This window comes from Lipotes vexillifer, unplaced genomic scaffold (assembly GCF_000442215.2).
Source record: "Lipotes vexillifer unplaced genomic scaffold, Lipotes_vexillifer_v1.1 scaffold324, whole genome shotgun sequence".
Taxonomy (NCBI): domain Eukaryota; kingdom Metazoa; phylum Chordata; class Mammalia; order Artiodactyla; family Lipotidae; genus Lipotes; species Lipotes vexillifer.
The window spans coordinates 399872-412839 of NW_006791816.1; the positions used below are offsets into that span (position 1 = coordinate 399872).

At 36.1% G+C, this 12968-nt stretch overlaps 2 protein-coding genes across 3 annotated transcripts in view; one reads left to right on the top strand and one right to left on the bottom strand.

Moving 5' to 3' along the window:
- Window positions 1–8273, top strand: part of FAM177A1 (family with sequence similarity 177 member A1) — a 19021-nt gene extending 10748 nt beyond the window's left edge. Inside the window, exons 3-5 of the mRNA XM_007464814.1 lie at window positions 5150–5216; window positions 6305–6402; window positions 8049–8273. Coding sequence (XP_007464876.1) covers window positions 5150–5216; window positions 6305–6402; window positions 8049–8255 — 372 coding nt within the window. The 3' untranslated portion in view covers window positions 8256–8273. The remainder of the gene's footprint in view (window positions 1–5149; window positions 5217–6304; window positions 6403–8048) is intronic.
- Window positions 8274–10629: 2356 nt separating this feature from the next.
- PPP2R3C (protein phosphatase 2 regulatory subunit B''gamma) overlaps window positions 10630–12968 on the bottom strand; it is a 26997-nt gene continuing 24658 nt past the window's right edge. For both annotated transcript variants that reach the window (XM_007464818.1, XM_007464817.1), the window contains 2 exons: window positions 12770–12829; window positions 10630–10935 (listed from right to left, as the gene is read on the bottom strand). In XM_007464818.1, the coding sequence (XP_007464880.1) occupies window positions 10747–10935; window positions 12770–12829 (249 nt within the window). In that variant the 3' untranslated portion in view covers window positions 10630–10746. The remainder of the gene's footprint in view (window positions 10936–12769; window positions 12830–12968) is intronic.

Here is a 12968-nt window from a genome sequence, read left to right on the forward strand (position 1 = left end):
TTTTGCGGTACTTGGGCCTCTCACTGCTGTGGCCTCTCCCGCTGCGGAGCACAGGCTCTGGACGTGCAGGCTCAGCGGCCATGGCTCACAGGCCCAGCCGCTCCGTGGCATGTGGGATCTTCCCGGACCGGGGCACGAACCCGTGTCCCCTGCATCGGCAGGCGGACTCTCAACCACTGCGCCACCAGGGAAGCCCCATTTTTTGGATATTTTTAATTGCTGCCTGAACTATAGATATCTTTGTTTGGTTTATTACTTATGCATGCACATGTTAATGTTAGTCATCATTTTTTTAAAATGCTGTAGTTTAATAATGTAGACTTCTGGTCGTAAAGCAAACTTGCAGATAGTGTTTTTCCTCTTTAATGGGGACACGTAGGTTGTTTCCATATCTTGGCTACTGTAAATAATGCTGCCACTAACAAGAGAGTGGAAATACCTCTTCGAGATTCTAATTTCAGTTCTTTTGGATAAGTACCCAGAAGTGGAATTGCTGGATCATTTGGTGTTTGTATTTTATTTTTTGAGGACCGCCCTACTGTTTTCCATAATGGCTGCACCATTTTACATTCCCACCAACAGCGTCCAAGGGTTCTAATTTCTTTACATACTCGCCAACACTTGTCTTTTTTAAAATAATAATCATCCTAGCAGCTGTTTATAATTAAAGACAGACCTAGCATCACTTAATGTGCAAAGCAGACTTTCCAATTTCTATTGGCTTCTAATGCATCGTAAATCTGATAGGACACAGGAATTTGGAAAAGGTATTGTTGTATATTTACATAGTAGATATGTAGAACAGACCCAATTAAAGAAAAACCCTAATATCTAAAATAAAGATTTAAGAATAATACTCCTGGGACTTCCCTGGTGGCGCAGTGGTTAAGAATCCGCCTGCCAATGCAGGGGACACGGGTTCGAGCCCTGGTCCGGGAAGATCCCACATGCAGTGGAGCAACTAAGCCCATGCACCCAGAACTACTGAGCCTGTGCTCAAGAGCCCGCAAGCCAGAACTACTGAGCCCACGAGCCACAACTACTGAGCCCGTGTGCCTAGAGCCCATGCTCCGCAACGAGAAGCCACTGCAATGAGAAGCCCGCGCACCACAATGAAGAGTAGCCACCACTTGCTGCAACTAGAGAAAGCCCGTGCACAGCAACAAAGACTCAATGCAGTCATAAATAAATAAATAAATAAATAAATAAAAGAATAATACTCCTGGCATATGATACTTGATAGAAAGTAAGAAATGGAGACCTAGATCTTTTTACAATCTTATAATTGTTTTCCTTAAATTTTACCTTAGGTGAGCGTTAAGAGTAAACATATTTCCAGTAATTCCTTTAACCATTGATTTAGTTTCGCTTAGGGTTCCTTAAATATGTGTATATGTGTGTATCTAACTATACATATTAAAAACTTTGATTATGCACATAACTGTTACCTATATAAATGGACTGATGCCTTTCTTAATATAGTCAGAACTCAGAATTATCTGGGCTCATTTTTGCCTATCAAATTTTTAAAAAGGAAAAGAACAATATACTGTAATGAGGGTACAAGGGAATGGACAATCTCATACATTACTGCTGAATATTTATTGGTAAATTTTCTGGTGTGAAGTTTTGCATTGTGAAGGGAGAGCTTTCCAAATGATTATATTTTTGACCTAGTTATTCCACCCTTAAGAATTTAAGCATTTGGGAAATATGCTTAATATTTTCAATATAGTAAATGGGAAAAACAGCAGGATAGAAAAAGTATAGCAATGTTGTGAAACACATATATGCTTAGGAAAAGACTGGGAAAAATATACTACGATGTTAATGATAATTATCTATGGATGGTGAAAAAATGGGTGACTTAAATTTTCTTTATACTTTTTCCATTTTGTGTTATTGCAATAAATGAGCATTACTTTTATAATTTAAAAATAAGTTGTTTCAGAACAAAAGATAGCAAGTCTTAATAGTTCTTTATTAAGGAAGAGATGGAAAATTATGCAGGAAGAAATAGATAATTAAATTTTTGAAGAAAGAGATGAATCTACTTGAGTTTGCACTCATAAATTGGAAGTCTTAAAGACTCAATATCTTGTCCCAGTTCTTCTGTTACTGGGATGGTGGTGGCGGTAGTGATGCTGGCAGTGGTGGCAGGTTTCCAGTGTAGACTCTGGGTCAGTGTCTGCACAAAGGGCCCTATCCATTCATTCTGTATAACTCTGTGTGATAATGATAGATGATATTCAGGAATCCTTATCCAGTGTCTCAGCTCTGGAGCAGGTTTGACTCTTTGGTAGTCGCAGTCTGGATATTAGCAATTGTTCTCTCTAGAAACAACCCCAGGAGAATTGGTCCACTGAGAAATGCATGCTTTTCTCCAAAAGCATGCTGAGTCCTTTTCTAAGTAGTTTCTTGGCCTTATCACTTATTATGTTATAGAAATTGCTTCCATTCCCTGTTTCTGTACTGTCCCATTTGCTGTTAAAAAAAAAAAAAGTAAACACTAAAGTCAGAGCATCTTAAACAGACCCCCTAAACAGATCCCCTTATCCCCATCTAAGAGATGCCTCCTGCACTGAATGTAGAAGATATAGCATCTGTACTAAAATGTTCATTGCAGCTCTATTTACAATAGCCAGGAGATGGAAACAACCTAAGTGTCCATCATCGGATGAATGGATAAAGAAGATGTGGCACATATATACAATGGAATATTACTCAGCCATAAAAAGAAACGAAATTGAGCTATTTGTAATGAGGTGGATAGATCTAGAGTCTGTCATACGGAGTGAAGTAAGTCAGAAAGAGAAGGACAAATACCGTATGCTAACACATATATATGGAATTTAAGAAAAAAAAATGTTATGAAGAACCTAGGGGTAAAACAGGAATAAAGACAGAGACCTACTGGAGAACAGACTTGAGGATATGGGGAGGGGGAAGGGTGAGGTGTGTTAGGGCGAGAGAGAGACATGGACATATATATACTAACAAACGTAAGGTAGATAGCCAGTGGGAAGCAGCCGCATGGCACAGGGAAACCGGCTCGGTTCTTTGTGGCTGTCTGGAGGGGTGGGATAGGGAGGGTGGGAGGGAGGGAGACAAAGAGGGAAGAGATATGGGAACATATATATATGTATAACTGACTCACTCTGTTATAAAGCAGAAACTAACACACCATTGTAAAGCAATTATACCCCAATAAAGATGTTAAAAAAAAAAAAAAAGAAAGTATATACCTTTCCCTAGCATATTAATTATATTCTATCAAAGAAGATATTTAATTTTGTGAAATGCCTTTTTAGGATCTTTGGTAATGATTATAATTGTTCTCCCAATATATTTTAATATTATGAACTTTCATAATAATTTTCCTAATATTGGATCACCTTTGCATTATAAGAATAAAGATCAAAACAATTATAAAAAAAAAAAAAAAAAAAGTAAACACTAAAGTCAGAGCATCTTAAACAGACCCCCTAAACAGATCCCCTTATCCCCATCTAAGAGATGCCTCCTGCACTGAATGTAGAAGATATAGCAGATTTTTATCAGGGAGTCAGAAATATACAGTGTTTTCTTGACTGTATTTGTTTGCTTGGACATCCATTCTTGTGTAAAGAGAAACTAAGGAGCTACCTTACTTGTGTGTCTTTTCAGAAATGTTATCACAGGAATTGATATACCTACTTTTCATTGAAAGACTATGTTACATGTTTACTCCTCTCTGCTTGAGCCCATCTGCCCAGTCTTACAGATATTCCTTTTTTAAAAAATATCTAAAATATAGAACTTTATTTTTAAATTAATTTGCATAAGAAGTTGTTAAGACAGACAGTGGCCACTCAAAATGACTTTGAAAACCCTGAGGTGAAAAATTTTCCTTAACCAGCAAGAAAGGAAATAACACCGAAATTGGCAACTTCGTTAGCTTTAGACAGCGGAAAAGGAAGATACTTCCATTTCACCAATAGAGAAAAAAGGGTCATTTCCAGTGTCTGCAGTTTTCAGTGTTACAGATATTCTTGTATATGCTTTTTTAATGCCCTTATAATCATCAGCATATCTTATCTAAGAAGATTATGGACAGGTTTATCTTTTCCTTCTCTCCCTGGAACCAGTATTCAAATAATTACTAATGTTGATTGTAGGCTGTATACTATGTTTTCTTTTCATAAACAAAAATATTGGTATGATGAATCATGCTTCTATTACTGATTTCATCCACAGAGGCAAACTGTCATCTATGTGGCAAGCTTCACAAAAGTATTCTATGGAATTACCAAGGTTAACTATGCAGGTGTGTAGTGTAGATTGCATTCTGCCAGTGGTCCTAGCCTACCAAATAGATACTAAACTTTTCTTGGGTTATATGCTCTAGTCCCTTTTTTTTTTTCGGTACGCTGGCCTCTCACTGTTGTGGCCTCTCCCATTGCGGAGCACAGGCTCTGGACGCTCAGGCTCAGCAGCCATGGCTCACAGGCCTAGCTGCTCCGCGGCATGTGGGACCTTCCTGGACCGGGGCACGAACCCATGTCCCCTGCATCGGCAGGCGGACTCTGAACCACTGAGCCACCAGGGAAGCCCTCTAGTCCCTTTTTAATCCATGAAGGAACAGCAACAAAAAAACCTCATCTTGCCACTTACTGGTTACTTATTTTCCCACCATTAAAAGTTCATTTAATATGCCCTTAATCTGCTTAATTTCTCTGAACCTTTATTTCCCCACTAAATCATACGTGTGTTGTACTGTATGATTTCTTAGATCCCTTTCCATTGACTGTACACACTCTCTGATGTGCTTTTGAACAATGAAGACAAAGCAACAAGACAGGAGAAAGGAAGGCTCTGGATAACTCTTAAATAATTAAGGTTATGACTTAACCAACTCCATTTCAGTGGCTGCTGCTTTTTTTGGTTATTCTGTGGACTTAAGGTGGTGATAGTTGTATGGGTGAATGTAAAATGTCTTTGTGACATTCTCTCTACAAAGCTTTTAATTTTTTTATTGGATTGTACTCTGTTTATAGTATCACCTACAGAATATTCTAAGTGCCCACCAAGTATCTGACTACTTCTTTCTGGCCTAAATGTATAGAATGAATTTAGGTATGAATGTTGCTAACCTCACCTCTTGTTGCAGACAAAACTTACCTGGGGCCCCTACTTATGGTTTTACATGCTTCGTGCTGCCACATCAACCCTCTCAGGTATTACTTTTTTGTTTGAGTATTGTATAACCACTATAATATGCTCCCAGAACAGGAGCTTTGCGAAATAGGGTGTTTCAAAATTGAAGGAGAAACAGTTGGGAGTTAGTCACTCCCTTCTCAGCAGCTAGCTCACATTGGAAGATATTAATCTAACTTGTACTTCATCTTAAAACATTTTTTAGCTTCTGGATATGCTTTAAAAAAAGGGCTGAAAATAGCTATATTAATTTAGATACAATTTTCATGTTCTTGAAACTTTCCTGTTAGCAGTTGTTTTGCTATTTTGCCATTTGATTCCCTGATATTGTTCTCATTCTAACTGCTTATTCTAAAGCCTGTAGTTATAATTCATTTATGTTTTATTTGATTAATATTTCATTTCTTAAGTTGAGATATAACTAAGTCATATTTGAAGGAAATGAATTATCAACTTATGACTTAATCATGCTAACTTTAAATATGCGTTTTAAATCATAAAGCTTTCCTCTGCTTCCCATTTTAACTCCCCCATAGCTTCTACCACTTTATGCCTTTCATTAGATCTAAATGTGAATAGTAATTCATTCAACAAACATTTACTGAGCACTCAATATATGCTAGACAGTCTAGTATAATGAAAAGAACATGAGCTTTACATTCAGACCTGGATTGAACTTTGGATCTGCTTTGTCCACTTGGGCCAGTTCTTCAACTTCTTTGAGTCTAACCATTCATAGTGCCTGGCATGTGGCAGGCGCTCAGTGAGTGCTATAGTACAATCCATTCCTTTCTCCCAGCCCAGTGATATCCCAGCCCTCTGAGAGTATACATTTTTCTTGAAGAAATAGACATCTAACAGATAATTATAACACCTGGTGTTAAGTGTTATAGTAAGAGGTATGAGCAGTGTTATTGGGAGCCCAGAAGGAGCCACTAGTGCTTCTTGGGGAAATCAAGGAAGATACACAAAGGAGATGTACTGAATGTTCATTATCTCCCCGAGGGCAGGGAGTGTAACTTTTGTATTCGTACAGTGCTTTGCGCATAGAAAGGGCTCAAGAAATGTTTATGGAATTATGTAAGTCATTTAACTTTTGTGTTTTTAGTGTGTGACTTTCTCGGAGAGAAGATTGCATCTGTTTTGGGCATCAGCACCCCAAAATACCAGTATGCCATTGATGAGTATTACCGGATGAAGAAGGAGGTGTGTCTCCTTTTTACATTTTATTGATTCAGTTTGGTTTGCTGTGGACTTCATGGGTTGCATAATGAAGACATGTATCCTCTAGCTGCCCCAAAGATAGCTCCCTTATACTAGGCATTTCATTCTTGAGTCATTAATTTCTTTATCAAATTAGCATACATTTTAGAATTTTTTAATACTGAAATTCCCCTACAATCTACGTGCACAATTAAGCTAGATTTCACGTGCTAATTGCTGTGAGAGGTGCCTTAGGTATGTTATTTAATTTAATCTTCACACACCTCTCTTTGAATTATTATTCCAAGTATAAGATGAGGAAACAAGACCTGGTCTCTGTACTTAGGACACATAGACTGGATGTGGGAGAAGTGGAATGGCTCTGATGCACAGGAAATGACCAATACTAGAAATGTGTAAGTGCCAGTTGTTAAGGCACAAAGATATGAGGCAATTTTGTGTGCAGATGTTGTGAGGTCTTAGGGTGAGGGTGAAATGAGTTTACGTTTAAAGAGTGAGAAAGCTTTAGTTAGCATTTAAGAGTGTGGGCTCGAGAGAACCAAGTGCTCTGCCACTTCTAACTTTGTAACCTTGGGCAAGATACTTAACCTATATAAGCTGCAGTTTCCTCGTCTTTGTAATGAGGAAAATTGCAGCATCCATGCTCAGGGTTGCTCTAAGGATTAAATGAGTTAATATGTAAAATGCTTAGGGCAGCACAGAGTGTATATTGGTGAGCTTGAAATAAATATTAGAATCTTTCATTACTCCTTCAAGCAAACAAGGAGGGCAATTCCGGTAAAGCTACAATGTAGAGGCATGAATCTAGAAAGCTCAGCTCAGCTGACTGTATTTGTTATGTGGTTTCAAAAATGTTTTATGAACAAATGAGTGTTTTTAACTCTACTAGCCTTGTTTAGAGCCTCATTACCTCATCTGGACTATTGTGATAGTCTCCTAAATGGTCTTTCTCCTTCACTCTCAGAAAATCTCTAGCTTAATCATCCTGACAGGTTACTCACTCTGTACTGACTCACCATACTACAGGGACCAATGCAAATGCCACCATTTCCTCCATCAATTTAGCAGTTCTGGAACTAGAAGTTATTTACTCTCTAAATCTCTATAGTGGTTATTCCTTTCTGTTTTAATACTCTTCTTAAATGTCTTAACTTCCTTCCTAGATTGTAAACTTCTTGAGGGCAGGGACTGCCTTATCTGTCTACTAGGTGCTTATGGGAACACTAACCATGCCATATCACTTAAGTGAACAGGCCACCCTATTCCACTGAATAGGCTGACACCCTGTAACTGTAGTGATACAGTATTAGCTAATGTTTTATTTAGATTAGAATTAACCTGAAGAGATCCAGCCCATGTCAAAATTAATTCAGGTCTCATCTAAGCTAAGCAGTGCTATACTGTGTTTTAAAAATAGCTTCACCACATATACTTCATACAATAGTCTTCATTTCAATTTGGAAACAGGGGAAGGGGAAGTATGTCTTGTCTTAATTGGATGAAACTGAATTGGACATGACACTAATGTTTTGGTTAAAAAAAAGGCATAAGCAGCTGAAAGTGGGAGAAAAATACTATTCCTTTTGGACGTTTATATTTCAACTATTCTTGATATTTCCTCCTTTTAGGAAGAAGAAGAAGAAGAAGAAAACAGGATGTCTGAAGAAGCAGAAAGACAAGGCCAGCAAAATAAGCTGCAGGCTGATTCCATTGTTCAGTCAGATCAGCCAGAAACACTTGTATCCAGTTCATTTGTGAATATCAATTTTGAAATGGAGGGAGACTGTGAAGTAATTATGGAGAGCAAACAAAATCCAGTCTCTGTCCCTCCGTAGAATGAAATGACCATCAAACTTCTAAGGTAGTTTTTATACCAGGAACTTTCACACTCTCTATTCAATGGGACTTAATAGTTATTTATATTTTAAATTATTAAGTTATCTGGAAAGGGAAGAATGTTTCTTTATTCTTAGGCTCTATCTAGCAAAAGCCAGATCTGAAATTTGGATATTTGTACTACGCTTTTACTGTCAGATTAGTGCTTTGGTTTTAAAATGATCTTTTAAAAAAAGTTAAGGACATTCTAGAACCCTAACCACCAATTAAGAAGAGTTAAATTATCAAGCTTGTCTGTTATTTGTGAAAGAAAAAAAAATAGGTAAGTTGCTGAATAAGGCTAACTGGAGCTGATATTCGTAGTCTCAGATTAAAATGAGGATTTTTCCCCTAGATCTTCTCATATTATGTCTTACATTTATATATCTAACCATTCATTTCATACTAAGGATGGTTCACTGAATGTGTAATAAAAGGAGCAAGATGAAAGCATTTTGAATTTTCTTTCCTTGAGAATTAACTTTATTTCATGGGAAGGTGATTGAGTTTATAACACCATCAAATCTTAAGATGGGTTTCCATTTTTTAATGAAGGTTAATCTTAATGTATTTGTATTCAAATGGTAATACCTAGTGATTACCCACATGGCATCCTGTTTATGTCACTCTTTCAGCCCTGAATGCCTCCTATGAGTCAAGATTGGGGGACAGATGAAGACTTAACCCTCCAGGGCTCACTGTTAAATATTGTACAATGTGCAGTGGTAGCATAATGAAGTTACCTGTCATTCACCACTTGGAAGCAACAACAGTGGATGGTTTGCTTGACCCAGTTGGCCATCTCTGTACCCACTGTGCCATTAGCAGACCTTACAAAAGTATAATATGAAACTAATTTTGAAAATACTCCTCTATGTGTTCAGAATCTTATATCTGTATGACTTAGATTCATAACTAAATGTGGATGAGAAATATGTAGAGTATTTCAGATATGCTGCTCTTAAAAACCTATTCACAAACTTAGTTTTTAGGATTAATGGTTGTTAATAGCCTTCTAAATAGCATTAAGCTTTCAATCTTAACTATATCTACATAGCTTCAAAGAAACAACATAGCTACAGTGGGCTTATTATGGAAGTCTGTTAGCAATGAACATGAACATCTGCTCACTAAGTTCCTCAACTGAAATTTGAAGGATTTAGGAAAGATAATTCTTCATTAGGAATCCTCAGTTACATGGATTCATGGTATGGTGGTTCATGGCATGTGACGGTGATCTTTTTGGTCATGGGTATAAACTATATAATTTAGTGCTTAAAGGATTAATTGTCAGATTATGTAATATCATAAATTATAGTTTACCAGTAGCTCTAAAGAATGCTAATCTGATGTGTTCCCTATAATTTTTTATCTTCATTTGAGAAGATATTCAAGCTCAAATATTTATTTGGTTATCCTGTAAAGGCAAGCATATCTAAAGGCGATCTGAATCTTCTCTCCCTAGAGGCACTAGATCTAAAAGAAAGACTCAGAAACTTTTCTGATTGTAGTAGAAGGAAGATAATGATTAATGAAGGTTTTACATTTCTTGAATTTTACTTTTTCTACTTGTCCAAAAGTGGCCAGTTTGTAATGTTTATATAGTTATTCACTGTGCCTTAAATTTTTATACTTTTTATTTATGCAAACTATAAAATTTCCCATAAATGCATTGAATGGTTTTGTCTTATTTTTAAGCCTCTTTCACTTTTTCTTCCTTTTCAACCCTTTTAATAGTTACTGTTCCTTCTGAATCATAGTTCATGATATTCTACCCTCTTCTTTCATCTCTTAAAAATTAAACAGTATAATTGAGAATCTTTACACTTAGTTAACAAATTCTCTAACAAAAATCCTTAACAAAATGGAGTTAAGTTTTTTAAAATGTAACCCTGGTGCTGGTTAATAAAGGTAGACAAATTTTTTTTAAAACAATGATTTTAAAGTAAAATACTAACTTGAATACTTTTTATTGAAACATTCTATTAAAATAAACATCATGTCCAAATACTTCCCAGAAATGAAATGGCCCTACTCTGATGAATGGGGAAGTCTATAATGTTTGATATACATAATACTTTAGAATATTCAAGGTTAAATGATACATTTTAAACTATCTTTCAAGTATTCAAATTCTTAGTGACTAATGTCAGAACTATTCCATTAAAACTTCCTTTATTTCCAAAGATTATACAGATTTAAAGTGGACTCGTACCTTCATCAGATCACACTTGCCATATATGAGCTAAGTGAAACCAGAATTTACTGACTCCTAATTTGGTCCCATTTCTTCCAGACCACTACAACCAAAATTCCAATAACCAGAACATTTGCTGTGTTCTATAGACATATGAAGTATTTTATTTAGACCATTTCTAAGGATTCTGCTTCAAAGGTTTTACACGCAGCATTCAAGCTTATTTTAATGAATACAGTCTAGTCTTTGAGAGATCATGTATCATCAAGGTCCGCAGAGTTTTCATTATCATTTGCAACAAGGGCTTCTCTATTCTCGTAAGTCCAGAAGCCATTCAGATCAATTAGAATGGTGGTGACTGTGTCTCCTTGATTACTGCTGATTAAATCCTGAAGAGAGATTTTCAAAGGATCCTTTGGTTTTACCATGTCAAAGATTTCATCCTGCAAGAGAGGAAAAAAATACAATGAAATCTGATATCTGATTCACTTAATTTCTATCATACAGTGATCTAAAATTCAGGGCTGGCAGTTGAGCTTATGTAAAATTTTTTGTTCCAATTTTTTATTTTTCATTTAACAGGCAATCCACCTCTTCTCTATACGCACAAAATTTTATTGGAAGATTCCTTAGGTACAGGCATACCTTGGAGATACTGTGAGTTCAGTTCCAGACCACCGCCATAAAGTGAATATTGCAATACAGGTAGTCATGTGAAATTTTTGGTTTCCCAGTGCATATAAAAGTTATATTTATACTATACTGTAGTCTGTTAAGTGTGCAATAGCATTATGTCTAATAAAATATACATACCTTAATTAAAAAATACTTTATTGCTAAAAAAATGCTAACCACCATCTGAACCTTCAACGAGTTGTAATCTTTTTGCAGTAGTAACACCAAAGATCACAGATCACCATATAACAAATGTAATAATAATAATAATAATAATAATAATAGAATATTGTGAGAATTACCAAAATGTGACACAGAGACACCAAGTGAGCAAATGCTGTTGGGAAGATGGCACCGATAGATTTGCTTGACTAGGGTTGCCACAAACCTTCAATTTATAAGAAATGCAATGAAACAAGGTATGCCTGTATGTGTCTTACAGAGAAACTGAAGCTCAGAGTTTAAGCTGCATAGCTAATTAGCAGCAAAACTAATGAAGTGTTCTTTGAATATATGTTAACTAACTACTTATATTTTTCTGTTGTCTTCTAACTGGTGATAAAGCAAGGCCTTGATTTAAGTGCAAACTTGGCTCAGAGTAAAAACTTAAATGCTTTAGAGCCAAGACAGTGACAAAGCTTCATTTCCAATAATGATGTCAACCTTTTACTCTGGACCTGGAATGGGTGGGGGGAGCTCGGTATTAAAGAACTAGTCATCCACGGTGACACTAAACTGTGCTAAAAATGACTGGAATATATGGAAGAACCTCTTCTATATTATGACGTGTACTATAAGATTACTTACAGGGAATTAGTACATGTTTTCTAATCTGTTTGTAGTAAAATCACTCAAAGTATTTAATAGCATTTAAAGAGGCAAATTGCATTTTTAAAGGTTAGAACAATTGAGGTAAACGAAATGCGTGAACTTTTAATCTTGTGTGTATGTGAAACTTCCCTTTCCAGGTTGGTGGCAGTTTAAAATTACTAGTTCTTAAGTTGCCAGTTGCATAGTTTCAAATTTGTCTCACTTATATTAAACCAAAATAGCCCTTTATCTCATTATACTTGGTTAAAACTGGATGGGTTATTTTATTACATTCCTTCACCTGAACCAATACTGGATACTCAAAGTGTTTCAGAGCTGGTAAAAGTCTGATGACTAAAATGCTAAGTAGCAGCATGTATTTCAAATAGTGGTAGTTTTCATACTGTAAGATTGATGTCTCCTTAAATACCAAAGCAAGCAAGCTCTTTGAAGTGGCAGACTAAAAACGTGCCTGAACCTAAATAGCTCCCCCAAATTCAGTTTACAGTGGAATAGACTACCAAAGGACACAGGCTGTACTGATTCTCTTAGTTTTCAATCAAAATGAATGAATGCTTCCAATGAGAACATGAGACTGACAATGCTAAAATCTTATTGCACAAATCATTAGTCCAAGTATGTTCTCAGTTTCTAATGACTTAAATATTAATTCAGAACAAATAACAGCAAATACTTGATTTGGTTCAGTATTTCATAAGTTGCTTTCAGGTAAAAACTTCATTTAATGGAAATGATTATGTGGTGTTATGTAAATGAAAGAAAAAAAGTAACCTTGACATCCTGAAATGAAACAGGATCCTGTCCATGGATTTTCATTAGTTCTTGTATGGCCTGTATTTAGTAGAAATAAATCTTTAAATAAAAACAAGATACGCAACATTCCCTGTCCTGTCCCATGGTCCCTTTCCAGTTCCATTTCCTATCCTTTCAGAGCATAGGCCTCATCGTTTTAACCGCTCTTGCCAATATT